This window comes from Vulpes lagopus, chromosome 4 (assembly GCF_018345385.1).
Source record: "Vulpes lagopus strain Blue_001 chromosome 4, ASM1834538v1, whole genome shotgun sequence".
Taxonomy (NCBI): domain Eukaryota; kingdom Metazoa; phylum Chordata; class Mammalia; order Carnivora; family Canidae; genus Vulpes; species Vulpes lagopus.
Window position 1 is genome coordinate 116,914,340 of NC_054827.1, and position 27,953 is coordinate 116,942,292.

The 27,953-nt window shown below is 54.8% G+C and overlaps 1 protein-coding gene across 4 annotated transcripts in view; it reads right to left on the bottom strand.

The window, feature by feature from the left end:
- Window positions 1-16,112: 16,112 nt before the first annotated feature.
- LOC121489849 (cell migration inducing hyaluronidase 1) overlaps window positions 16,113-27,953 on the bottom strand; it is a 139,629-nt gene continuing 127,788 nt past the window's right edge. For 3 of the 4 annotated variants that reach the window (XM_041753241.1, XM_041753239.1, XM_041753240.1), the window contains exons 24-29: window positions 27,006-27,191; window positions 24,506-24,710; window positions 24,241-24,327; window positions 23,489-23,646; window positions 20,498-20,598; window positions 16,113-18,822 (exon numbers count right to left, since the gene is read on the bottom strand). In XM_041753241.1, coding sequence (XP_041609175.1) covers window positions 18,695-18,822; window positions 20,498-20,598; window positions 23,489-23,646; window positions 24,241-24,327; window positions 24,506-24,710; window positions 27,006-27,191 — 865 coding nt within the window. In that variant the 3' untranslated portion in view covers window positions 16,113-18,694. The remainder of the gene's footprint in view (window positions 18,823-20,497; window positions 20,599-23,488; window positions 23,647-24,240; window positions 24,328-24,505; window positions 24,711-27,005; window positions 27,192-27,953) is intronic. The other variant, XM_041753242.1, reaches the window with a different exon arrangement.

A 27,953-nucleotide genomic window follows, 5' to 3' on the forward strand; every position in this document is an offset into this window, starting at 1 on the left:
CACCTTGGGAGGAGGAGGGCTTGGTCTCTCCTACACCTTTTTTTTTTTTTTTTTTTTTTAAAGATTTTACTTGGGACACCTGGGTGGCTCAGCGGTTTAATGCCTGCCTTTGGCCCAGAGTGTATTCCTGGAGTCCCAGGATCCAGTCCCACGTCAGGCTGCCTACGTGGAGCCTGCTTCTCCCTCTGCCTATGTCTCTGCCTCTCTCTCTCTCCCTCCCTCTCTCTCTCTCTCTCTCTCCCTCTCTCATAAATAAATCTGTAAAAAAGTAAAATAAATATTTTACTTATTTATTCGTGAGAGACGAGAGAGACAGACACAGGCAGAGGGAGAAGCAGGCTCCCTGTGGGAGCCCGAGGTGGGACTCGATTCCAGGACCCCGGGATCACGACCTGAGCCAAAGGCAGATGCTCAACCAGTGAGCCACCCAGTCACCCTCTCCTACCCCTTTTGAACAGGGGACATGAGGCTAGAGCTATGGCCACCTTGCCCCATCCTGACAAGGGCTGTCTCAGCCCCTGAATCCAGCCACAGGTGAAGCCAGCACCATGCCTAGTGGCTTCCAGTTTTTACCTCGGGCATTTGCTGGCTCTCTGTCACCTGTAGGTGAAGCAGAGCAACTATTCTGATTGGATCACAGGGAATGTACTTTTCACACCGTATACCTGTGCTTCCACAGTCTTTTCACATCCAGACGTACTGACCTCCGTGCTTCCTACACAGTGTATGGCTGTGTCAGTCGTTGAGAGTATTGGCTACATGCTAGGTACTGCTGCGCACCAGGAACAGTCTCGTCCTGAAACTTAATGACCCGGGGGGGAAGACGAATACTTGTCACACACAAAATGGCAACTGTTGGATGAAAGAGATGCCTGGTGTCACAAGGTAGGGATAGAGGCAAGAGGAACCTTAGGATGGTAAGAGAGGCCCTTCCTGTGGTGGGAGGCAAAGCAACCATCTGTGCAAGGGCCCTGTGGTTAGAAGGAGCAGAGGAGGGATGGTGGGAAGCCATCGAGGAGTCAGGGGCATAATGCAACACGCACCTGAAGAGGAAAGGTACACCGGGTCTGGAAGGAATTTGGAATGCCCTGAAGGATTCTGAGCTGCGCTGGGGTGAGCGTGAGAGGCCATCCCATTTGTACTTGGCTGCACTGAAGAACTGATTGCGCGGGGCCCTAGGTAGGTATGAGGGGCAAGTTGTGAGGGTATTTCAGTAGCTCGGGCCACAGCTGAAGGGTGACCCACAGTTGACCTGCATGCTGCCTGCTGATAGACCCTTGGGTTCTCAGGGTTTTTCCTTAGGACGTGGAGCTGCCAAAATATTTTGGTAAACTTTTGTTTATATCTGAAGGGCAGCTTCCTAGCAGTGGAATTGCTAGAACAAACAAAATGTAACATTTTGGTATATGCTGCCAAGCTGCTCTCCAAAGCCAGCGGTTTTGTTAACTTGTACCTTGGCCAGCAGTAGATCTCAGATCCTTGCCAGTACTGGGCATTGCACTTGCCAGTGTAATAGACGCGGACCCTGTAGTGTCCTCGGCCGCCCTGGAGCCACTGTGCTGTAGCAGCCCCCTGCAGAGAGAGGTGCCAGGCAGCTGCACCTGTGCCAGCCCCCGCTGTGTCCAGCCCGGGTGCGGATGCATGAGCTAGGGAGCCTTCAAATGCTTCCAGTCCCAGCCTCCGCCACATTCCTGTCACACTGAGTGCAGCCCAGCCCCATCTGCAGATCTGTAGAAGAGAGGCGAGGCAGATATATACATATACCTGCACACGGAAATTTATTTTTGCTTGCTCATGTTGGTTTTTTATTTTATTCATTTGAGAGAGAATACAAGTAGGGAGAGCAGCAGGGGAAGAGGGAGCAGGAGAGGAAGAACCATGCTCCCCGCTGAGCAGGGAGCCTGATGCAGGACTCGATTCCAGGACCCAGGGATCACGACCTGAGCCAAAGGCAGACGCCTCACTGATGGAGCCATCCAGGTGCCCCATCTCATGTTGGTTTTAATGTCTTGATCTAACACATTTGCGTGGTATCTTGACTATTGGCTGTAAAACATGAGAACCTCACGTAGACACCCTTCTCACACCTGGTTTTCGATGGTTTATGCTCTGGTGTTTAGTACTTTCTGGTGGTTTCCCTCATATGTAATGTTAAACCTCTTTTTATTTTTTAAGATTTTATTTATTCATGAGAGGGAGAGGCAGGCAGAGACACAGGTGGAGGGAGAAGCAGGCTCCATGAGGGAGCCCAACGTGGGACTCGATCCCGAGTCTCCAGGATCATGACCTGGACCCAAGGCGGCGCTAAACCACTGAGCCACCGGGGTTGCCCTCTCTTGCTTTTTTAATCAAACCAACTTTAGTAGCATGTACAAACTGAGAATCAAGGTGGGCGGTTCTCCCTCCCTGATTCTTGTCAACCATGTTATGTGTAGTGGTCTCCTTAATAATGACAGCTTTCTCCCAGCTTCTTGGGGATCCCTCCTAACTGCTAACATTCAGTAATTCTGCTAGGAAGTCTTAGTGTTTTTCCTTTTGATTTCCTTTTTTTTTTTTTTTAAATATTTTATTTATTTATTCATGAGAGACACAGAGAGAGGGAGAGGCAGCATGCAGAGGGAGAAGCAGGCAGAGGGAGAGGCACAGGCAGAGGGAGAAGCAGGCTCCATGCAGGGAGCCCGACATGGGACTCCATCCCGGGTCTCCAGGATCACACCCCAGGCGGAAGGTAGGCACCAAACCACTGAACCACCCAGGGATCCCTCCTTAGTGATTTTCCTTTTCTTCTTTTTTTTCTTTCTTTTTTTTTTTTTAATTCTCATTTTAAAAAGGTGTGTTATTTTCCGTTGCAGATTCAGGGAATTTTTTTTTCTTATCATTCTAGAAATATTTACCTTTTACATTTGTGTTTTGTACACAGTCCAGTTCGTGATCCTGGGGACCCGGGATTGAGTCCCATGGCGGGCTCCCTCATGGAGCCTGCTTCTCCCTCTGCCTGTGTCTCTGCCTCCCTCTCTCTCTCTGTGTCTCTCATGAATAAATAAAATCTTAAAAAAAAAAAAAAAAGCAAGAGGTTTATTTAACATTACATATGAGGGAAACCGCCAGAAAGTACTAAACACCAGAGCATAACCATCGGAAACCAGAAGGCGGGAGGAGGAGAGAAGGGTGTCTACGTGAGGTTCTTGTGTTTCACAGCCAATAGTCAAAACACCAAAGTAAAAGGTAAATATTTGTGGGGTTTTGTACCCATTTTTTTTCTTAGTTCTGAAATGAAGGAATTTTTTTATTAAAATTCAAGGTCTTTTTTTAAAAAAAAGATTTATTTATTCATGAGAGGCACAGACTGAGAGAGAGACAGAGACATAGGCAGAGGGAGAAGCAGGCTCCTCGCAGGGATCCTGATGTAGGACTCAATCCCAGACGCTGGGATCATGACCCGAGCCGAAGGCAGGCGCCCAACCGCTGAGCCACCCAGGCGTCCCTAAAATTCAAGGTCTTATTAAATTATAGGAACCCAAGAAGTCCAAATGGAAAATCTCCCCCTTGGGTTATATTTTGTCCCCCAGAATAGAGTATTACTTGTATTTTTAAGTATATTTATTCTTTTGTCTTTTTAAAAAAATATATTTTATTTATTCATTCGTGAGAGACACACATAGAGACAGAGGCAGAGACACAGGCAGAGGGAGAAGCAGGCTCCATGCAGGGAGCCCGACGTGGGACTCAATCCCAGGACTCCAGGATCAGGCCCTGGGCTGAAGGCAGACGCTCAACCGCTGAGCCACCCAGGTGCCCCTATTCTTTTGTCTTTCATTGTTTTGTGATGGCAGACTGGATGGTTGCCACATCACTGTATTGCCCCTCTCAGTCATGCTTAGCAGACAGCTTTTCCCAGACCTTGGCCTAGAGCATCTGTTTTAGGTAATTTCTGACTCTCCTCCCCCCTTACACGAGCGTTGCTTGTTTCACTGGAGCCGGGATCCACGGGCTGGGGGTTGCTGTCTGTCAGCTCCTCCAGCTCCTCCGTAGCTGAGCAGGACAGGCAGGGGCCCAGGCAGGGCTGCGTGCCATCTGGTGTGACAGGTAGGCTTTGTGCTCCCGTGGTCTCTACCAAGTGTCCTGGACTAGACGGCTCCTCCCCACCTCCTCCTAGTAGCAGGAGGGGGTGACCAGCATCCTGGGAAGGCCGCTTGTCACCTCTTTGGAGAATTTCTCAAACTAGCTGTGGACCTTGGACCATCGGCTCCTCTCGGGAGAGGGTCGGGCTGGGGTGTATCTGTCTCACTCCTCTATAAAACCATGTCCTCTCCTGCGCCCTGCAGAGTGTGGAACGCTGCTGTCAGCCGGGGCAGGACTAGGGCACGGGGAAGGAGGTGCTTGCCACCCGCACATGATGCACGGGGGTCCCAAAGGGCAGCAACCAACATCAGTAATAGTTCATACTGTACTTTAAAAAATCAAGTTAAGGGGCAGCCCTGGTGGCTCAGTGGTTTAGCGCTGTCTTCAGCCCGGGCCTGGTCCTGGAGACCTGGGATCAAGTCCCACGTTGGGCTCCCTGCATGGAGCTTGCTTCTCCCTCTGCTTCTCTCTCTCTCTCTGTATCTCTCATGAATAAATAAATAAAATTTTTAAAAAATCAAGTTAATGTTTAAAAAAGCCTGATGACAGTTGACAGCATTAGGCTAAATTGGACAGAGCAGAGGTGAGGGTGAACGGTAGGCCACACTAGACAAGCCCTACACAAGCAGACCCGTTAGCACTTCCTCTGTTTTACAAGTTCCCGGGTTCTTGCTTCCAGACTCAGAACTGAAATCCTTATTTTTACTAAGATAATCTGACGGCGATGTTAAGAGATCTCTATAAGAGGAAGAAATTTCATCTGCCAGGGCACCACCCGAGCTCTCAAAGCTCTTGTCATTTGGCCATGTGTGCTTCAGAGCATGACCTCTGCACTCTCTGGTAACACAGTTGCTGTCCTGGCAGAAAGACAACTCCCTCTTCAGCTTTTCCCACTTAGCTTTACATTGTATAAACTTTTCACACTGCCATGCAGACTTCACATTTGACATTTGGGAGTTCTGTGACATTCCCATGATTTGCTGTGCTTTAATCTCACTTTCTAGACTGATGTCGTGGGGAAAGGTGGGCCAGAGCACAGTGCGAAACATGCTCCGTTACACGCCTCACCTTCCTAGCCACACATCGCTCTCTGGGAGCATCTGCTTCAGCCCAAGCCCACCCTGCCCACACCAGTGACCTCACCCTGCCCCCCCACCCCACCCCATGGTCATAGCCATACACACCAGAGCTGGGCCCTTGAGACCAGCTCTGCACGGCAGGACCTCAGCTAGAGACAATAATCTGGTGGAGTCACTGAGAGCAGAGCAACTCGAGGGAAGGTTTCAGAACCTCACTTGGTGAAGTTTCTAGATTTGCCCGGAGTTTCTCACTCCCTGGGTCTCAATTGTTTAGGTTGACCCAGGATTCTGAGAGCTCTGGATTCTTATAATAAACTTTCCACCAGAGCTGCTTTGGAAAGGTTTCTGCCACAGGTCTAGCTGCCCTCCCCCCTGCCCCCGTCTGACTTTTCTGACTCTCTGATTACACATTTCAAGAGAGGTTACATCCAAGCACAGATGTAAAACCCCCCAGCACTGGGCTGGATTATTACTCCCCGTGTCTCTTTCAAAACTGTTGAATATTTGAGTTCTTTCTAGTTACTCACAATCATAAATTAAAATTAGTTTTTTGGGGCAGCTCTGGTGGCCCAGCGGTTTAGCGCCACCTTCACCCCAGGGTGTGATCCTGGAGACCCCGGATCAAGTCCCACATCAGGCTCCCTGCATGGAGCCTGCTTCTCCCTCTGCCTGTGTCTCTGCCTCTCTCTCTCTCTCTCTCTCTCTCTCTCTCATGAATAAATAAATAAAAAATCTTAGGAAAAAAAAAGAAATTATTTTTTTGCCTCCCTTAAGATGAGTCCTTCAGTATTTGCTTCAAGATTACTGGAACAAATGACATGTTCATTCTATGTGTTGTCACGTTATTTCCAAAAGGATTATATCCATTTGCTCTGTCACCAGTAATAGCTGAGCAGACCCATCACTTCTGCCATCACTGACTAGACAGGGGCTTATTTTTAATCCATTAATGTATTTAGTTGTTCAGAAGAACACTTACTGATCACCTCCATGCCGGCCATAGTTCAATAGATATAAAACAGCAATTTATTGTAATTTGCATGCCTTTGGTTATTAGGGAGTTTTCGTGTTCTCTGCTTACTGAAAGCCCCTTCCTCTTGTGAAAATTTGTTCTTTCATCTCCTAATCTCTCTGTGGATTCTGTTAAACAAAAATTGTGTGCTGGACAAGGACACTTTGTTAGAGATGGTGAGGAAGACTATTCAAGACGGTCACAGCTGGAGCAGAGGCATGTCCCCAACCGTGAACACAGCAGAGACACTGGGGGTTTCCTACCCAAGGCTGAGTGAGGGGTCAGTGGTCAGTGGGTGCTTGGAGAGGACTTGATGGGAGGCTGGCGTTCTTGCTGAACCGGCAGCATAGGATTCTGACCACCGGCAGCCCAGAACTTAGGTGTTAGGGGTTGGGGGCCTGGGGCTGACCTAGCAGGATCCTCCACCAGAACTGGGCTCTGCAGGGCCAGGTGGGGAGCCTGACTTGACCTTAGCCAGGGACAGCAGTCTGGAAGCTCTGAGGTTGGCAGTATGTGTGCCCTTTGTTGAATACAGAAATGACCCTTTGGGTGTGAAATCTGGTTCAGAAGTGTTGTCCTGAGGGGCCCCGAGGTGCCCCTTCACTGGGTTGGGTAAGGCCAGGCCGGCACTGAGGGGCCTCTGCAGGTGGGCCGGGATCGGGCTCTTCACCGGGGTACTGGGGATGCAGGTCTGAAAGGAGAAGCCCCAAAGAGGATGGTAGCTGAGTTGGGGCTGGGGGCAGAGGAGGAGGAGGAGGATAGCTGGGACTTGAGAACCTCCACACCTTCCTGTTCCCCACCCCACCCCACCCCCGAGCCTGGCACCTTCCCTGCCTGGGAGGCAGCTGAGGGGGGGAACGGGGTCTTGCCAGTCGTGGCAGGGCCGGGGAGGGCACTGCCTCCTTCACAGGACCCCATCGGTGAGCTAGGACTGTGCCTTCTCTCCACCGTCCAGTCCTGGGGGCCAGGGGCACCACCCGGCAGCCCAATGGCCAGCCCCCCTAGAGCTGTCGGGGTCTTCCATCTAGAAAGTGTGGCTCGCAGTGAGGGGGTGTCCACTAGGGGGCAGCAGAGACCGGCCTCCGCCCTGCTGCCCACTGCCTCTCCAGGGGTGGGAGTTGGTGAGCAGCTTTCCAATAAACAGGTCACTGTGGGCCCCTTGCACGTCTGAACACACCTCTTCCTCCGACTTCCTCTTTGGAAACTAAAGGACTCTCGGATCCCATGTGCTGTTCACAGGCTCTAATGTACTTCATCCTCACAGCGACCCGAGGCAGGGATGCTGTGTTATCCCCCCCCCTTTACACTCAAGGGAACCAAGACACGGAGAAGCAGAGTGTTTGTCCCAGGGTCACAGCGCTAGGGCTCGACCAAGGCAGGATTCGAACCCAGGCATCAGGCTCTGCCAGGGAGGAGGGCTGCATGCAGCAGTGGGCGCCCTCACTCACTGGGTCCACACTGAGCACAAGCAGGCTCCTAGAACTGTGCAGGTGACAGCCAGAAGAGTACCTCTCTCGGCCGAGACAGATTGTGGTGAAAGATGCTCTGAGTCGTTCGCTATCTTCTGAGAACCCACTGTGTGCAGGCCGTTTGCACACTGGATTGTGCTCGATCCCCAGAGCCACAGGCTTGCACGGGCCCATTAGAGCACAGGTCTGCAGGTGGACCACCCAGCCCTGCATTTCCAGAGCTGCATGGGTAAGCACCTGGCCCCGGCCCACGGGTGCTGGAAGCTCCCGCCTCCTGGGAGCATCGTGAGGATTAAGGGAGCAAATCCACATGAAGCACTCAGCTTCTGAATGTACTAACCATTCCCATGTGTGGGGTTTGCTCTGGAGATGAGTGAACAGCGACTCATGGGGGTTGACCCAGTCATCCAAATCACAGCTAGTAGGAGGCAGATGGAGTCCCGCCCGGGCCTGCCCCGCAGGCTGTGCTCCCCTCACGGTAGCACAGTGCCCTAAGGGGCGGCAGAGATAGTCCTGGAAGGAGACCACCATCTGCCCAGCGCATGGCGTGCAGGAGCACGGTGGTCTGCATGCTCAGGGAGGAGCACCACCCCTCCTCCCTCCTCGGTGTGGCACTCGATGGCCAGGAGTCTGCACTCAGGCAGGAGCTTCACCCTGAAAAAGGCTAAGACCAGAGCCAGAGCTGCCCAAGTCCCAGGTGGACCACAGGCTGACGCACGATTTGCAGGACAAGGGGATTTCCAAGTGGGCCAATTTCAGGTCCCGCTGATGTCACAGGTCTGAAACCCTCGGGCCTTGCCCACTTGGTCTGGCATCTGGGGACACCTGAGCTACAGCTGAGGCCACTTGACAAACCCCACAGGGCTTATCGACCTGACCCATGCCTATGGGCACACAGTGTCCAGCCCTGGATGGGCCAGAGCAGCCCAGCTTGCATGATGTTCAGACCTAAAGCACGGTGCCTGGCAAACCCAGGGCAATTATCTCTCCTCCAGAGACGTCTGCCCGTTTCCAAGGTGAAGCGCCCACAGGTCCGGATCCCAGAGCATTCCCGGCAAGGAGGGCTGCTGTCCAGAATGTCAGGAATTCCTGGGGACATCTGGTCTGCTTTGCATCTGCTCTTCCCGGCGGCCAGCCGGCATTCTTCCTCCGGGGAGTGAGGCTTCTCTGCCTGCGCCCTTGGACACACGGGGGCTTCTTTGATCCTGGCCTCTTGCCTCAGCCCAGGCCAGGATGACCTTGAGTGCCATATTTGATGTCCCTCGATCTCACCTCTTCTGTCAACAGGGGTGATGAGTTCTGTTGGGCCTGGGAGTTATATACCAGGATCTGGAAGAAACAAGCCAACAGGGACTCCCCTCCAGCACAGAGTGGGTCCCTAAACCCCTAGGATGGAAGGAACCTTCCTTACAGACTCCCTGAGGCCTTTGCTCCTTCGTTGGAGCCCCTTGAGGTTAAGCGAGGTGTTGTCTGCCTTTGGGCACCTACTTCTAATTTTAAATCAGTATACGTCATGGGCCAGAATGTATCTTCCCCTCTGTGCACCACAGCTGGACCAGACTAGCGTTCCCCAAAGAAATTTAAACAAGGGACAGCCTGCTAAGGAGTTTGCTGCTTCCAGCTAGTTCTTTAGGCTTTTGAGATGCAGAACCAGGAGGGAGGAAGAAGGTAAGGGTGGAAGAGGTGCAAAGGCCCAGGGGCATGAGCGGGCGGGGCCACGGTGGACTTGGAGGGAGGTGGCCCTGGTGGGAGAGCTGGAGGGAGTGTGTGCGTGTGTGTGTGTGTGTGTGTGTGTGTGTGTGTGTGTGTGTACACATCATATGTGGGGAATGCTGGCCACTTGAGCTCTAAGGTCATTTAACCCATAATGTTCTGCACTTCCAGAACCCACAGGGACTCTGCAGCCGAGTCTGCCAGTGAGTGGGGAGTTGTCACAAACCCCTTGGAAACAAAATCTGAGAACTAGTAACGCACCAAACCAGACCATAAGATATTCAGTCGTTTCCGTGTAGCTGAACATTGAGCTGCTTTGACCCCGTGGAATGAGTACAAAGAATCCCGTAATGAACAGCTTTACCCCCAAGCTCTGTTTGCTTAGGCCAAATTCCCTGTAAATAATTAGTAGGTCATGGAAAAGGACCGTTTTTAAGGCTCTGGACTCTCTAAACCAGTTACTTCTGACTTTCGGAGGCATTTCATCCCGGAACTGTCGCAAAGGTGCGCACAGAACAGCAGGAGGGGCATGACAGGTGCCGGGAGCCTGCCGCCAGCTTTGGTCGTTGTCAGTATTTCCATAGTCACTTTTAATCTGTGTTTTGGGAAAGGGAACAAGGCTCAATTTACCCGCTTTCTGATTATTGACTATTAGGGTTTTTTCAGAGTTTCCGTTACTGCGTGAAAGGCCACAGTGGACCCTGTTGCCCACCCTCACGCACCCCCGTGCCGTGGCCCACTGGTCAGGATGCATTCTTGGACGCAATTCTGGAGATAAACTTCTCACACCTTTTCAAATCACTTTTGCCTAATAGTAAATCGCTTTATAGAAAATGCGCACTGAGCATTTGATCACCGTCGATGTGTATCCGTTCCTGTCCGTTAGCCTTCGGGGTGGTGGGTGACATACAGCACCTCACTGTTGTTTCAATTGGCGTCATATAATTGAGGGTGAATTTTTAAATGTGTTTTTTCCCATTTGTATGTTTTCTTCTGTGAATGGCCCCTTCCTGTTTTTCCTCTGGTTTTGCCCTCTCCCCCTTCCCCCTTGAGCCCGCCCCACCCACTTACTTAAACTTCGTAAGAGCACCTGGTATATGAAGGATCAGTACAGTCCAGCAGGAGGCCCCAGGATGGATCATTTCATGGAGGAGCCATTTGTACGCCCTGAGAGTAAAGTTCAGGGCTGCAGCAAGGCGTAGGGCAGTAGCCCTGGGCCCCCACCCAGGGGAAGCAATCACCACTCCGAGGCCTGGGGATGCTGGGAGGTTGGGCAGTTATGGGGCCCCAGGCAGGTGCCCAGCACATCCACAGATACTAACTTCTTATCCGGGAGATCCATATTAAGCTCATTTCCTCAGTTGATTTGTCTTCCATACTATTTAGGATCTTAAATTTTAATGATTCCACGTAGTCCTATCAACCAACCTTGGCGACTTTGCCCTGGGTGTACCGCTCAGGAGCGCACTCCCCATCCCCCGATTAGTCATCATCCAACCAGATGTAGTGTTTCCCCTCTTGGCTGGGAAGGAGAAGCAATCACCGTAAAGGACATAAACCAGCAAATCCTCGCATTAGCAGCTTCTTCTTGCTCCCAGAGAAGACGTGGTACTTTCTGGGGGAGTCCAGTCCGTACCCTCATCCTGTCTACTCCGCGGGAGTGGTTTCCTTGAGGAGCTGGGGCTGAGGGCACAGTCCGGAGAGAGATGGATTTTTTCCTCGTGGCTGCCTTCAGAGCACTCTGCAGACTCAGCCTCCTGCTGGGGACGCCCTAGAGTCAGCTGGTCCCAGTCTGGGAGCACCACCAGGGATGAGCTGGAGCCAGCTAGGACCAGCCTAGGAGCACCACAGGCATGAGCTGGAGCCAGCAAGTATCAGCCTGGGAGCACCCCCAGGCATAAGCTGGAGCCAGCTACTACCAACCTCGGAGCACCAGCGCTCCCACCGATGGGAATCTTGGGGTCTGCAGCTTGGCACTGGCCCTGTCGAGACATTGGCTTCAGCACAGGCTACAGGCCGGGGTCTCCTCCTCCTGCCCCCGCAGCCCATGCACCTGCACACCACTGCTCTCCGTGGCCTCAGCCTTATCTCTGAGCCCCTGCAAGGGGGAACCGGGGCATGCAGGGGGGCACGGGCTCTCCCTCGTCTCTTCTCACTCTGCACCCCTGGCTCTCCCATGCCTGCTGGCTCCTACAGGGTGGGGCACAGAGCTGGGGGCTGCTGGAGGAGGGGCAGCAGGCCTTCCTAGTCTCTGATTGCAGATGTCCTCAGGTGCCCTCTGTTATGGCACATGGCCCAGTGTTGGTTCTTTGACTTAGCATGTGTTCTGGATTCCTCCCTGATACTGTCCTACCTATTTGATCTGAGCTATACCTTTTCCAGTTGAATACTGGTAAAACCACTTTCTCCCTCAGCTTCTGCCTCTGGAGGTGACTCACGGCCCCTTCCCATCAGGACCCCACTGTGGAACCGGCAGCCGTGTGGGTAGGGTCCCTTGAGGCTAACTCATGCGGGCGGTGAGCGCCACGGCATGTGCGTGGCTCATGGGAAATCCCACGCATCCTTGCCCACTCCAGAGGTGGAGGTGCGTCTACCCAGAGGCTGCCCTCTGTTCTCCTGAGACCTGCACGTTTGCTGTGTCCTCCTTCAGTCACTCCCAGATGAGCAGAGCGACATCTTCAGCTTCTGCCCACTCGAACGACAAGGAGACAGGACAGTGCTCCGGAGGACGCTGGTCCCCACATGGGCAGCAGCCGGGTGGCCTGTTAGTATGGGGCTCGGCAAGTGTGCCGCTGAGAAGGGCAGTGTTAATCCTGTCTTCCTGCACACACACCCGTCTCCCCCAGAGGCCCCCCTCAGTGGGCTTGGGGGATGCACCCCTCGAATGAGGGGAAACCCTCTATCCTTGGAATCTTCATCAGGGCCGCCCATCCTGGGCAGTCTCTGGCCTTCTGCTCCCTAGTCTGGAGGTGGGTGACGGGGCCTGAACAGCTCTCTCCAGGAGTCCTTCAGTGACGACTCAGGCAGCCCTCGCTCAGAATGTGGGTAACCAAAAAAAATAAATAAATAAAATAAAAAAAAAATAAAAATAAAAATAAAAAAAAAAAGAATGTGGGTAACTGTTACTGGTTGCCCCCAACAAGCCCCTCTGCACAGACAGGTCCTTATAAGAGGCACCTGCACTTACAACTCCATCACATTCCCACGACCACAGTCATGGGCTCTGCGGGTTCATTATGCTGCTTGAGGCGGGGGGGTCCCCACGGGAAATCGTCCTTGCCTGATGGAGCACCCAGATGAGAGTTTGGATAAAAAAAGAAATGCTTAGCCCAATTTTTATTTTATTTTATTTTAATCGGTGGGAGGTGGTAATAACCATGCTACGGATAAGGCGAGGAGCATCCTGATGTCCCAGAGGCGGCAGCCAGGCCAGGAATGTACTTAGGGCCCGTGCCTCAGGGGAGAGAAGGTAGGTGAATGTGGTGACGATGATTAACTTTCTACTTTAGGTTGTTGCTTTGCCATATTCCTGAGCCTTCAGCAAAACCTTGCCATGAGTTGACTTTCCTGTGTAGTTTGGGGCGATCCAGAAGGAAAGAAGCCGTGTTTCCCACTGAGGTCACCATGTAGTGGTGAAACGGGACAACTCTGTGAGGTGAGACAAGGGAGACCCCAAGTGGAGGCCAGCCGTGCATGGGGGCGGCTGAGGCTCATGAGTGTGCATGTGTGTGTGTGTGTGTGTGCACGTGTGTGTTGTGGGCATGTGAAGTGCATACGTGAGCAGGCTCGGCAGTGAGGAGGGGCGCTGACTTTCTCCCCATCGCAGGAGCCTACACAGACCCATTCACTAAGAGAAGAGGTGATGCCCAGACAACTGGAGGCACCAAGCAGTCAACGTTTGTTGTGTAGTGGTCAGCAAATTATTTGATTTCATTCCCTTGGAGGGATCTGAAGGCCTTTGATTTTTAGCAAGGGAAACAAGTGCTACCACAGGCACCCCTTGTCTGATGGTGCTTCGAAGATACTGTGTATTTTTTAGAAACGCTGCATTGAGCGGTCTGCTGGCGCCAGCTTTCCAGCCTTTGCTAGAGTAATTCTCGCCATCCCTCAGACTTGCTCATCATCATTATATGTGTCGCAGCGATCCGTGATCAGTCATGATCACTCCCTGAAAGCTCAGAGCCAGCTAGTCCCAGCCATTTTTAGCAATATGGTATTTTAAAATTAAGATGTGTACATTGGCTTCTTTGGACATAAGGCTATTGCCTATTGACAGACTACAGTGTGGTGTGACTGTAACATTTCTATGTGCCGGAAATCCAAAGTTCACTTGATTTGCTTTATGGCGACACTCTCTGTGGTGTGTGGTCTAGAGGTGAGGTGTGCAGGCGGATTTGCACCCCCAGGAGAGAGGGGTCCACCCCGCCTCACTTACCACTCCTTCCTCTGCCTCTGGGGGAGGGGAGCTCAGAGTGGGGTCAGAGGGCAGCTGGGCCTGCTTATGCCTTCATGCAACACTCAGTGCCGCATTTACAGAGCATGACTCTGCCTGCTGTGGGAAGTGGTCCTGCCTGGAGGATGGCAGGGTGTGTGCTGTGAAGGTGCTGGGCCCTGGGTCCCCAGGAAGGAAGGAGGGAGAAAGAGGGAAGGGTGTGCCCAGTACAGGGAAAGGTCACACGTCACACTGCAGAGGCACTAAGTGCCTTGGGTAAGTGATAAGTGAGGAGACTTCTGTGTGCGGGTGGTGGGGGGCAGGCTGGAGACAAGGAAGCAGTGGGGGTGAAGAGGCCAAGGTCCAGGTTGCCTGGCAGCTCAGCCAAGTCTGTCCCGTGGACATGGGGACAGAATTCCTGAATCTTGCTTCCGACTCCACGCCATTGCATTTTAAGCAGACGGTCTGACCTCTGACCTCTCAAGGCCACTGCATGGTATCTCTGAGTGGACACCTGTGTCCTACCCCGCTGTGTGAAGGGACGAGCCCTCCATCACTTCCTGCCATGTCTCCCCTGTGTTTGCTTCCGTGCCCCGCGAGCCCTGTTCCCATCGGGAGCATTCTTTCTTCCTGCCCGTGTTCAAGCCTGGCTCCTGGCACGCAGGGGCTCGGGGCGTTCACTCTACACCTGACTCCTGGACAGGGACTTCCCTGTGGGCATCAGTGAAGGAGCAAATGTGGGTCCCCGGATCCCTGCCTGTCTCTGCGCGGCCCATCTGCTGCCCCCTCTGCTCCTTGTGGCCCAGCCCAGTGCCCTCACCCTCCCCAGGCGCCGTTTCTGTGTCACTGAACCACACCCCGTGTACTGTTTTAAGCAGGGAGACTGCTGGCAGCAAGGTCACCAGGGACCAGCCCCCATCAGCAAACCCAGTGGTTCCCAAAGCCTGCGCATCTGGCCCACCCCGTCCCGGCCTCCCCCTCATGCTGACCCCCGATCTGTGCCCTGCCGTCCTCAAGCCTGCACCTCTGCTAACTTTCCCTCTGCCCAGGCGGGAGGCCCGTCCCTCGTTGGCCCCTAACTCCCGGGCTGCCTTCAGCCTTGGTCCGCTCACTGGGCCCTGGGCACTCCTGGTGAGGATGGTTCCCTGCCCTCAGGCCCTGGCCCGCCGCTCCTTGCTGTGGGACTGTGTGCTCCCTGTGTGCAGAGCACGTGCTCAGAAACACTGTTTGCATGAGTGTACAGATGTGATCTCCTCCACGTGGAGCTCCTTGAGGGCAGGCGGCGTGTATCTGCCACAGCCGCCAACATAGGACGTCCAAGCTGGCCTGCCGGACCTGAGTATTGACAGCTCAGAACCACAATGTGGTGCCAGCCCCTCGGGTGCACAAGCGCACACAGTCACATGCACGCACGCATTCACACGCACACACATTCACAGACATGCACAGGCACAGGCGCACAAATTCACATGCACACACGCACACACATTAGGGTCAGAAACGTAAAACGTCCAGTAGGAGCCCCGAGAGCTCTCCCCAAACCCCCAGAAGACCCTTTCATGACAATGGAAATGTTGTACATCTGCGCCATCCGTTATGGCAGCCGCCAGCCACCGGGGCTGCCGAGCACTTCATGCCTGGCTAGTGCCACCTAGGAACTGAATTTTTAATCCTTATTAATTTTAATTAAACTTAGGTAGCTGTGTGTGGCTGGCGGCCGCCTACCGGGTGGCATCGCTCTAGAACACTCCCTGGTCACCCCATTCCAGGCTCTACATCTCACCTCCTCCTCCCACACCCCATGAACTCCTCCCAGCACAGCTGAGGGGCCCGCTCGAGGCTGGGTCTGCACCATCCTGTCTGGCAACTTGGTTCGGACCTATCTCTCCACCTCCATACTGGCCTCAGACATTGTGTCTGGCCTCTGAAAGGAAGAGATAGTCCTGCTTCTACCCAAGACCCTGTTGGCTCCTCCTGGCTTCCCTGGGGGGGGGGGTGTGGTGCTGCCCTGACGGGTTGCTGGCAGCGGGGAGCATGCAGGACAGGGCACATCCTGGGCACAGCATGGCCAGTCATGTGAATGAATGACATCTTCTTGCTGGGGACCAGCTGCCCCAGCTCTTATGAGCACTCCTGTGGGGCAGCCCAAAGGTAGGGCTTTGGCATATAATAATTCTTGGAAGTGAGAGAGGCGCTCAGGCGGATTCCATCAATCCTGTTTTCCTTACATACTTGCTTAAAATGAGGGCCGCGTTACAGGAAAATAAAACAGGCAGGCAGGAGAATGAGATCCTTTGTATGTTTACTATGGTACAGCAAGATTTTCCAAACCAGAGTCAGCGTCCTCTGCTGCCCGCAGGAGGCTCTGGGTACACTCCCCACACGCGACACTTAGGACAATTCTTCATTTCTCTGACAATGACTTCTCCAAGTGCATATATAATAAATAAATAGAAAATACATCTTTGCTCATGGTGGCACCTATAAGAAACGTTTACATTCAAAACACACTATACATCAAATTTTCCGAAAAAGGACCCGCTATTTCGGCAACAGGAAAGAGACAAGCATTTCATAGGAGTGTCGTTGACCCTAGAGAAGTGTCGTTTACCCTAACTCATGTTAACACTGATGGACAGAAAGAACCATAGGAGCAATTTTCCAAGCAACAAGACAATCTGCGCCACCAAGAACACGGGTGGCCACCGGCCAGGGTGGCGGAGAGAAAGTGAACATGCAGATCCTGTGCCGTTAGACACATGTACAACTCTGAGGATTTTCAGATAGATCATTTTTTAAATTAACAGAACCAAAGACAGTCCACATTCCTGGCCACCCGAAGTGATCACATCCTAAGTGGTTCACAGTGTGAGACCCTTTGCATTGACAGAGTCTGAAAGCCCAACAGAACCGCAGGCGAGAACATGAGGTCAGCTCGGCTCCCCTCAGTGTGGCCACGCAGCTGCCCGCGAGAGGTCTGCCCGCGAGAGGGCCTGGGCAGCTGCTGCGCCCCCCACCCACCACCTCCTAGCCTCTGGGAGACCCGTGAAGTGTTGGCTCACCCTGTGGAGGGGACCTCTTGCCCAAGTGTCATGGGCGCAGCTGGGCACAGGGAGCCAAACTCTTTGAAGAAAGAGTTTGTGGTTGGTGCAGGAGAGGGGAAAACACAGCTCATCGTGCCCCCAGGTGACCCGGGGACCTCCACTGAGAGCTGGAGCTTTCTTCCTCCCCCGAGCTCTGTGAGCTCCCTGCAGGGTGGGTGAAGCAGAGGCGGGGGGAAGCAGTAGCTGGAGGGCCGCCCCCCGCCCGCCGCCCCCACCCCAGCAGCTGCACAGGGTCACTGGCAGCAAGGCAGCCAGCCCCACGCTGTCCCCTGGGCCAGCTCCAGTGGAAGGGCCAAGGCTGCTGCGCCCTCGTGGGACAGCAGGTGTTTGAGCAGGAGGGCGCCCGTGTGCACAGAAGGCCAGGAGAGAAACAGTTATAAGCCAGTTGTATCTATTATCAGGGTTTCCCTTCCAGGAAGCCTGTCCCCTGGAGATTGCTGGACACTCTGGGGCCTGTTGTTGAGGTGATGTGGGGTGGCAGCAGGTGCTGGGTGTGCGGCTGCCGGCCCGGCCTGGCCCTGTGGTTCTTCCCCAGGTCAGGGTCTCACGGGCCCCATCCATGATATGAGGATTTGGGACTAGGCCATTATTCAGGTTCTTTCCAACCCCGAAACCCCATGCTCCCTGAGGGCTGAGCCTGTTCCCGGGTCTCTGGAGGAGGAACACAGGAGGCCCCAATTAGGAGCTTACTTCTCTCCACTTGGCTCCACCTCCTCCTGGCTGGGGACTGGAGTGCTGGGCACTGTGGGCCCTGCCCTCCCGTCCCCTGCACACGTGGCCGTGATGAGCAGGCCAGGAAGCAGCAGGCAGAGGGTGACCTTGCAGTCTCGGGCTTCGGCAGATGGGGGCAGGAAGGGCTGCCTGCTGAACTACCCTGCCCACCAAGATGCCCTGCCCTCCACCCCTGCAGGTCCGTTCCTCCTCCTGCCTGGAGCTTCAGGACCCACCCAAGCTTTCGGGATCCTTCCCTCCAGGGGACCGGCTCTGTCTTCGTCTTCCCCCCTTCACATTCTCTACCTGGCATCGGAGAGCGTGTATACCTGACCGCCCGTCCTGGCAGCCTGCAGGCCCCTGACGCCAGGCCTTGCTTCCCACCTGCACCCCGCCTGCCCCGGGGCACCTGGCGTCAGAGGCCTGGCCAGAAAGAACCTCCCCATCTACTGCTGGGTTCCATGTGCGGTACGAAAAGCCATAGATTTCTGGAATCTCACAACGGATAGAGTCTCTACAAGTCACCTAATCCTACCCCCGATCCGGGACCTGAAGTCTCCTTGAAAGGTGGAACCCCTCCAGAGGCAGGGCTTGCCTGTTCCCCAAAGGGAGCCGGTCCTGCCTTGGCAAGCTCTGTCCACCCACCAGCTCCAAACCCCAAGAACATCGGTGCTCGCTTACAGGAGCAAAGATTTCCTGAAGACATCTCTCTTTTTCTGTATCCACCACCCTCAGGTATGTGCTGGGGAGCACAAGGATCTGCAAAAGGCCGGATCGGGGCTCCTGCCAGAGCAGACCCTGTTGCCAGCACAGCTCAGGTCTCCTCGTATGTCCCCCACATCCCCCATGGAAGAGGCACAGATAGGCGAGAAGCACCCAAAGGCTGTAGGAAAGAGGTTTCCAGCATAGGCAGCTCCGCCCCCGGGGGCTGCAGGTAGATACTCAAGTGGGGGCGGGGGCAGGCAGCACCAGGGGTCTCTGATGTCTTTCCCAGGCTGCTGCCGGAGCCCACCGGCAGCCCACTGTGGGGTGGCACCGGGTGGCAGGCCTCCTCACAGTTGCTTCTTCCTCACCACGGGGATGGGCACCACCTGGAAGATTTTGGCCTTGTAGTCCTCGGTGTCCAGAGTCACCCAGGTGGGCCGGAAGCTCCCTTTGAAGCCCACGAATGCCATTCTCTCTGGAAAGCAGTGATGGGTCTCGTGAACAGAAGTCCTGAGAGAATGGCTACACCCCATCCCATCCCCCTGCCTCCATCACCAGGGAGATGGTGACAGTGGCCCCCCTAGGAGAGCTCTGTGCCCGATACTGATGGTACCTGATGTCGTTTGCAAGGAGCACACAGGGTGTCACCTGAGCCTCAGGCCAGCAGCACCAGTGGCGGCGCTGCTTTACACGGGACACCTCCTGGGAGTGCCAGCCACCTTGGAGCCCAGCCCCCCTGCCCCTCTCTGGGTCTCCATCTGTTCAGGGTCCCCATCTGTCCTCCACAGGATGGCGCTGCTCTACAAGACCTCTCCCCAGCTCCAACATGCTGCGCCCTTAGGAGGACATCATCCAGGGGCACAGGGCGAATGGTGCCACCCCATCGGATGCCTGGACCCTCAGCCCCACGCAGTGGTCTCTATCTCGCATTCAGAGCTTAACCATCTCCGAGGCATGGGGCTCTGTGTCCACACGTGGGAACAGTCCAGCCTGGCAGGTCACACATGGGTCTCACCACCGGGAGAGCACCACTCGACTTAGGTCACTTGAGACCTAAGTTAGCTTTTGGCAATAGGGTCTTAATTGAAAAGACAGAGGCCCTCAGTGACTCCAGGACCCTGACCCATGGGCCCCAGGAGGTGTATGTTCCCTCGCACGGCACCAGGCCCGAGGAACGGCACCAGACCTGGAGAAGACACTTCCTTCTCCTGGGGTTCTTATTTGGCTCATCTGAAGGGCCTTCCTGGCTCCTGAATTTTCTCCAAGAGCTGCCTGGAGGTAATGCCCCTTGTGATGGGCTCCTAGCTTTAGATGTTGCTCATAGTCAGGATGGCATGGCCGCCAAGACCCCTGGCTGGCTTTGGACTCGAAAAATTCGGATCCAAATTCTAATCTTGGGCAAGTTACTTAAGTGTCTAATTCCATCTGAAATGGAAATAAGACCACCGAGTGCCCTGGCCCCTCATGAATTAGAACGTGCTCAGCATGGGGCCAGGCTGCATACTGCACACGCGTGGACCATGGTGGGCATTAGTGTCTTCGGACTTGCTCACACTCCTGCCGGCCTCCCCAGGGATGCTCCCCCAATACAGCCTGCAGTGACAGCAACATTTCTGGGCTGGCTGACTTCTTCCCTGTGGAGTTGGCACTGGGCTTTGTCGCCGAAGTGCTGGGTGACCTTGGACAAGCCACATAGATTCTTCAGGCTTTTATTTTCTCCCAGGTACAGAGGGAAATGGGAGCCTTGCAGACTGTAGTGCACCACGCAGATGCTGGGCATCCACTGGGGCGTGGAGGACGAGGCAGGGCCCGGCCAGGCAGAGCAGCGGGACCTGGTCAGGCCAAGCCACTTCTCTGAGGATACTTTTGTTAATAAAACATGGGGGGCGGCCACTTGCTGAGCAGACAGGTGAACAGCTCTAGCACATTTCTTGCAGTGCCTGTGGCCACCTCTAGAGAGGAAGCTGCCGTGTAGGCCTAGCAAGCAGGTGGCATCTGGCCCGTGCATCCCAGAAGACCAACACACTTGTGCTGTGGATTCGAAGGTTTGGTGGAAACCAAGGGGTAGCAGCAACCCCCACACCAGACATCTGGGCCCACCATTAGTGTAGACAGCTCAGTGTAGCCCCACCCTACTCTATACCACTTACCTTTCAACCTGAGGCTCTTCTCGGCACCGAGGTTCTCCAGCACTCTGGTCCATGGGCCCCGGGAGGTGTATCTTCCCTTAGACACCACCAGTACTATGGAGCTGAGCCAGAGGAGGGGATGTTAGAGGCGACACCAGAGGAGGGACAGTTGGCATTGTCCACAGGCCCCACCAGGCATTCAGGCAAGGGCAGCTTATGCCCTGCACCCAGCTGTCCGGCTCTTTCCCACGCTGACCAGCATCCTGAACATCCCTCCCCGCCTCCTGCCACAGCCGGTGCCCATGGCCTCTCCTGCCTATGCTCAGCTCGCTCACTGCCCATCCATGTCAGTCCCCAGAGAGGACTGAGTAGGTGTGCTCTGCAGGGCTGGGCACACGGAGGAGGGACTTCAGGTTGCATTTATTCACATGAAAGTCCTCAGCCCGTTTGGTTAGGACTGGATAGAAACATGGCAGGAGAGAAGGCCACAACGTGAGGTCACCATGTGCTCCAGGGAGGGTTGACCTCTGCAATCATGTCCCTTTCCTCTCCTCAGGCCAGACAGCACAACCACTAGGTTTGCAGATGGTGAGATTGGGGAAAGTTTAGTGAGTGTCGGAGAGGACGTGCCCAAGGGAAACCGTGCTCGAGGGTGGGAGGCAGAGGCCCAGAGCAAGGGCTGCACCCAGCCTGGCAGTCCTGACTCGCAAAAGCCCAGCTCTGGAGCGAGGCGGCTCTTCTCCCCTGCCTTGGTCGTGTTCAGGCCAGTGTTGGGAACACAGGCTCGTGGCAGCCGACTCAGCATGCCGGGCCAGACAGGAGGAAGCAAGAACCTCCCCCCAGGAGTAGAAGCCCTGGGGCTTCCAGTTCACATCTCAAAGGAATCCCATAACCACAGACCACAGTCCAGACATGGAAAAACCGGACAGGATTCCGGAACCCACTGTCACCTCCATTTGTGTCCCATTGGGAGCACAACACTCCTCAAATGCAATGGGCTTGTTAGCTCTTACGACAGCTGGGAAGGGAGCTGGGGCTATTTAGGCTCTCGGGGAGGCTGGGGAGGAGGCCCATGGGGTGGTGGGGTAAAGCCCATTAGGAAGACGGAGTCTTACAAACACATCCTCAGCACTGGATTTGGGTTCCTAGGGGCTGTTTCATCATTGTTCCAGTTCAGAGCAAAGGCTCAAGTCTTTCCTACTGGGGTGACCCCAAACAAAGGTCATGCCCTCCAGACAGGGGTCTGGGTCAGCTCACAGGAGTGGGACACAGAGACAGCCTTCCTTATGTGTCCCAGCATCCTGATGGCACCAGAAGCTTACACTCTGTAGGTGTCCCTGTCTGCCTGGTGTGGGACTGTTCCAGCCCCTGCACCTATCAGCAGGGAGGTGGCCACTCTGACAAGCCATCTTTGATATTCTTGGGACCCCAGGGCCAGTGGCGACTAATGGATAGGATGGAAGGGGAAGGCAGGCCTGGGTGACAGTGGGATAGGACCTGCCTTGCCCTGTTCCTTGCTCCTTTACAGGTGGTCAGAGAGGGGTCTGCGGGCACCCAGTTGCTGACCCTGTGCTAGCTAACAGCAGGTTTTTGGTGAGGGTTTCTCCTGCCGAGGCGCACAGGGCTGCTGCCTGGGCCAAGAGAAGCCCTTGTTGCTGGGGGGTGGTCCCCATGCCTCTGCCCCTGTCCCAAACAGAGTGGCTCTGAGTTTTCCCTTCTTGTTCTGGGCTTCTGCAACCTGTTTCATTTCAAGAAGAAATCCTCTTCTTGCAGACCAAAAAAGGCATGAACACTACAGATCTGAAGATGAAAAATGTGTTTTCCCCAAATCAGTAAATCTGATCTTTCTGCACGAATCCACATGTGAATGTGCAACGCTAAAGAAGCTTCTGGTGGGGGAATGATGTAGACACTAAGTGTGTGTCAGCAGAACCCCGGCTCTCTGGACTCTGATGGTGTCCCGTGCATGTCCTGCCCATCGCACACCCAGCGTCAGTGAAGCACATTTGTTGTCACCCGTAAATGTTCCCTAAGCACCTATGACATGGCAGGAGCCACATAAGCAATTTACTCAGACATCCTACGGTGCCAGGTCCTGGCTCTTGGGTGAAGTCTACACCCAGTTAGAAATGCAAAAAAGTCAGAAAGGCAAATCTGAGTTAGACGTGGCTCCCTCATCAAGAAGCACATGCCTCGGATCTGGGGGTAGCCGTGTCCCCAGTCCTAAAGCTAGCGCTTTAGTAGAGACAGAGCTCTCTGGTTGCATTGGAAGAGACCTCACCAGAGACGTGCATGTGTGTCAGACTGGGAAGGGGCTGGGGTTCCCAAGGATTTCTAGGAGAGGGTGAAGGAGGTCACTCCTTCAGAAGGAGGTCACAGGTCACAATCCAAGCCAGCGGCTGGCAGGGAGGCGGCATCTGATTGGGGAGGCGGAGGGGCCGGCTTGGTAGGAGGCTGAGCCAGTGATGCCGGTGCCGGAGGGGCTGGTGGGGCAACCGCAGAAAGGCCGGCAGGAGGGTGACCAGGACAAAAAGGGGAGAAATGAAGGGGGTGTCAAGCAGGACACCCAGACTCCAGCAGCTGTCAGCGGGGATGGCGCTGATGAACCAAAACAGAGCCAGCAGGAGGAGGGGCTGGCCCAGGAGGTTAAGATACCGTCCTACAGGAGACATCCAGATGGCCGTGTCCAGGGAGCAGTCGGACGGGGACGTCCGGCACTGGGGAGAGGTCTGGGCTGGAGGTACTCAAAAGCCACCCGCGTTTGGATGGAATTGAGAGCGTGGGAGGGGTGAGATCATGCTGGGAAAGTATGTCGTGGCCTAGGAAGAGGGCCAGGGCAGGCTTCCTACTTGTAAGGGGCAGACTGGCCGCCTCGGCCTGACCTACATTCAGCACGGCAGGTCCCCATGGAGACTCCCTCAGCTTCCCTATGCTGGACAGGGACGGGGAGGGGGCCTCGCTGGGGGCCTGTCGTGCCACTGGCCAGCGCCGGAAGTGGGGGCACAGACTCACTTGTCAGGGATGGCTGCCACATGCTGGAACAGCTGCCACGGGATGCCCTGCAGAATGGTGTTCCGGAAGCTGCTGTAGCTCAGCACGTGGCCTTGGCTGCCATCTATCACCACCATCTGGATGCCGTCTTCTGCGCTGGGGTACTTGTTCCCATCCACCTGCAGGCCAAGAGCAGCACAGCTGTGAGGTGGGGTCTCCTGTTTGGTGGTTCCCATGTGGCCCCGAGGAGAGCGTGCCTACGCAGCTGTTCCAAGCGTAAAACCCTCTTAGATCAATTCTCCGTAGCCCTCGGAGTGGCCTGAATGATATCCAATCGCTTAGAGACTGTGAAAGTGACCTCATGTGGACATAGGGTCTTTGCAGATGTAATTAAGGTAAAGACCTGGAGATGAGGTCATCTGGGATTGAGAGCGGGCCCTAAACCCAATGATAGGTGTCCCTGTAAGACAAAGGAGGGGGTGGGGACTCCCACACCTTGGGAGAAGGCATGTCCACAAGCCAGGGGCATCAGGGACTGTTGGCGGCCAGCAGAGGCCACAGAGGCTCTGGGCAGACGCTCCCCCGGAGTCTCCAGAAGGAGCCAACCCTGCTAACTCCCCGATGTTGGATTTGTGTCCTCCAGAGTGATGAGAGAAGACATTTCTGTTGTTTGGAGCCACCTGGTCTGTGGTCACTATGACAACAGCTCTAGGAGACTAAGGCCACCTTGAAGTCAGCCCCCCAGTAACTCCGCAGGGGCCAGAGTTGCTCACTTCAATGTATGAGAGGTCATTCATGAGGTGAAAGAAGCGCTCCCTGCAACTTTCCATCTTCACCTCCAAGAAGTGGTCCTTTGTCTTCTGGAAAACAAATAAAGGCGGGTACGGTCGTTGGATTTGGGGAGCCAAGAACACGGCTCGAAGAGCGCTGCCTCCTCATCTCTTGGTACCAGTTGGAGGGCAGAGCACATGCCCTGAGAGGACCCTAGCTGGGTCTGGGCCCAGTTACAGATGAAGTCCCCTCTCCCCGGCCACTCACCAGCTGCGCACCAAGGAGCTTCTTGGGCATGGGCACATCGACGACAGCCCTCTCCGCGAACCTGGGGTAGGCGGTGGCTGTGCAGTCGCTGACGCCCGAGTTCTGTGGGATCAGAGCCTTAATCCTGATTCTCTCACAGCCTTTCACGGAGCAGAAGGCAAACCTCTCCCTCTCGTTCTGTGCTTTCAGCTTCAGGAACAGCAGCCTGCATGCAGGGAGTGCAGCAGATTGGCTTGGCATTCGGAGCCCTCCTCTTCCTCCTCCTTCCCCAGGGGCGCATCCCGCATCCCAAGCACAATGGCCATTAGACCCACACGCCCTGTCACAGGGTCATGTGCAGCAGAGAAATAAAGGCACTGGGATAGGGGATCCCTGGGTGGCTCAGCGGTTTGGTGCCTGCCTTTGGCCCAGAGTGTGATCCTGGAGTCCTGGGATCAGGTCCCATGTCAGGCTCCCGGCATGGAGCCTGCTTCTCCCCCACCTGTGTCTCTACCTCTCTCTCTCTCTCTCTCTCTCTCTCTCTCTCTGTCTATCATAAATAAATAAATAAATCTTTAAAAATAAAAATAAAAAAATAAAGGCACTGGGATAAAAGCTAATCACACTACCAGGGATCCTTCCGTGAGCACATGCTCTGCACCATGCTACGCATTGGCTGTAAATTCACACATTATCTCATTTAATCGTCAAACAATCCTGAGCAGTAGGCACTGTTACCATCCATATGTCCCCTATGGGGAAACCATGGCTCAGAGAAGCCAAGTGACTCGCCCCGGATCACACAGGACAGTGACACTGCCCCTGGTCAGGAACTCACCACCAGGCTTCCACGCCATGCTCTTTCTGGACCATAATTTATTGTCGCTTATGGAAAAGGACTATACACTGCCCAGGGGGTGCAGGGCTCAGATGATGAGCTAGCCAAGCCGCCAACTTGGGGCTTCTCACCATGCAGTTCTGAAGAGAGCCTTCAGGCTGATTCCCATGTCTGCAATGTTAGCACATCTGATGTGGGCTGTCCCTGGGCACGGACCCTCAGCTGTGTCCACACTGCCCAGTGAGCCACGATACCATGACCCTACCCCACTCCACCCCCCACACATACATTGGATGCGCAGAGGGGTCCCAAGAACCAGGGAAGCCCAATGGTTGGGGCTTCTACACAGGAAACAAGCGTCCTGTAACGCAGCTCAAGGCCCCTGAGTGTAAACGTGAACAGCATCATCACCACCAGGCACTGACTGTAGGGACGGAGGGCAGGCACCCTGGTCTGCTCCTCCGCACCCTGTGTCCCACGGCTTGGGAGGTCTGCTGGGCATCCGCAGTCACTCGCAGTCACCCCGGGGACGTCATCAGGAGCTCTGTGCTGCAGCGGCTCCTTCATCATCAGACTCCATTCCCTCTTCACCTGTGGCCATGTCTGCCTCACAAGTGGCTTAGAATTTCTGTGCGAAGAGGGGTGCTGTCTACAGACCCCCAGTCCCAGCATAGTCCTTATGCCTCTGACTTTCAAATTCTAATTTCTCTCTAATCAAACTGATAAAAACGTGTCTCAGGCGGGGGCGGGGGGGGTGCACCTGCGAGGTATGTCCATATCATTGATTTTAAGACAAGAATGAAAAAATGTCTGGGACGCCTGGGTGGCTCAGTTGGTTGAGCATCTGACTTTTGGTTTCAGCTCAGGTCATGATCTGGGGGTCGTGAGATGGAGCCCCATGCTGGGCCCTGCACTCAGCATGGAGTTTGCTGGAGGTTCTCTCTCCCTCTCCCTCTGCCCCTGCTCTCACTCTCGCTCTCTCTCAAATAAAGAACTAACTTTTGGAGGAAAAAAAAAAAGAACGGGAAAAAGGCCGCCAAGCGACTTTCCCCTGACTCTCCAGGGTCTGGCTCTGGACGGCCTCATCACTTCAGAGATGTGTGGGCATTCCTGAGCTGTTACACTGACTGTCTCTAGGGGAGGAGACCACATAGCTCCTTCATCTCCACAGCCAGACGCTCCATCCCTGTGATCGCTCCACTGAGCAGAACCTGGTTTAGCAGAAAGGTGAGGGCTTTGGGCACAGGCAGGCCTGGGTTCAACACCAGTTGTGCCCAGACTGTGCTGCGGCCCCAAGCAGCCTGCCGCTGACCCCTCTTTCCCTTCTTCTCCCTCTAGACCAGCGACACCACCATCTGGTGTCGGATCCATCGGCTGGTGAGGATCAGAGGTAGTGCACTATGTTGTCTCCGTTCTAGGATTCACTGCTTTCACTTCTTTCCTGAAACAGGCCTATTCCCTACAACCCCCGAGCATGTTTAATGGAATGTTTACTTTATCCCCGAGCTTGGCAGCTTAGAAAATGTCATGGGTGGATGGCGCAGTCGGCCTTGAATCGGAGCCCCTGGGAAAGCATTTATGCCAACGGCCAGTTACTAGGTGGGGGCTCAGGCCCTACTGGAAGGGTCCCAAGGCAAAGCAGTGCTGAGCTGCTTCCCTGCAGCCACGTGGGGGGCTCCTCACCCTGAGTTCTCATCCCAGTAGTAATGGCTCCTGCCTGGAAAGCTCTGCTCCACCTTGTCCATCTGTAAGGTCCGGGTGAAGATTCCTGTCTTGGATGTCTGCTTCAGCAGACGATTGTGAACGTCCGAGAGGATGGAAAAGGTGGTGCCTTGGGGGTAGCAGAGCCCCACTCGGATCCAGTCGTCCCTAAGGTCAGAAGTAGGGTCAGGTTACAAGCAAGGGCACCTGGGCCTCAGAGCGCCCACGGCGTGCCTCGGAGGAAGACTGAGGAAACCTCCCCCAGATGGCACCTCCATTCCTGCGCCAGGGAAACACCTGCTGTTGTAACCATGGAGGTGCAAAGTGTGCGGAGCAGGGACAGGCTCACTGGGACGGTGGCCAGGCACCTCCTGGGCCTACACTGGGTGCCCCACCTGGAGCAGAAAGACACACTCTCCCACTGGGTTGTTGTGACAGGGCCCGGGAACTGGAGAGTAGGGCTCAGCCCTCCTGGCCCGGCCGGGTCACAGGGCCTATTCATCCCTGTGGGTGTCGTCTTCCATATCGGATACAGTCCGTCTCACAGGGAGACTGTGGCACGTTCACAGAAAGCACGTGAGCATCTATGAGGCTCGTGGAGATGCCCTCAGTTCAGTGACTCAATCGGTCCCAGAGGCTCATTTCCTTATGTAAAATGGTCCTAACAGTTGCCAGATACCTCTTGCTATACAATGAGGCCTTGTGAGGCCAGACCCTGAGTGAAATGTTGTCATGTCACCTCACCTGGTTGCACGGGGGTGACACTAGCCCCAGCTCCTAAACAGGGGCCCCCGTTGGAGTCAGATGTTGTGCCTGAAGTCAGCCGTGCCCAGAGCAGGGGGTCAGCCCAGGTCTCTGCTCCCTAACTAGTGGCGGCTATCAGCTCCTCTAGGGGTGTCCTTTTGTGGGGGCCCAGGGGAAGGTGACACC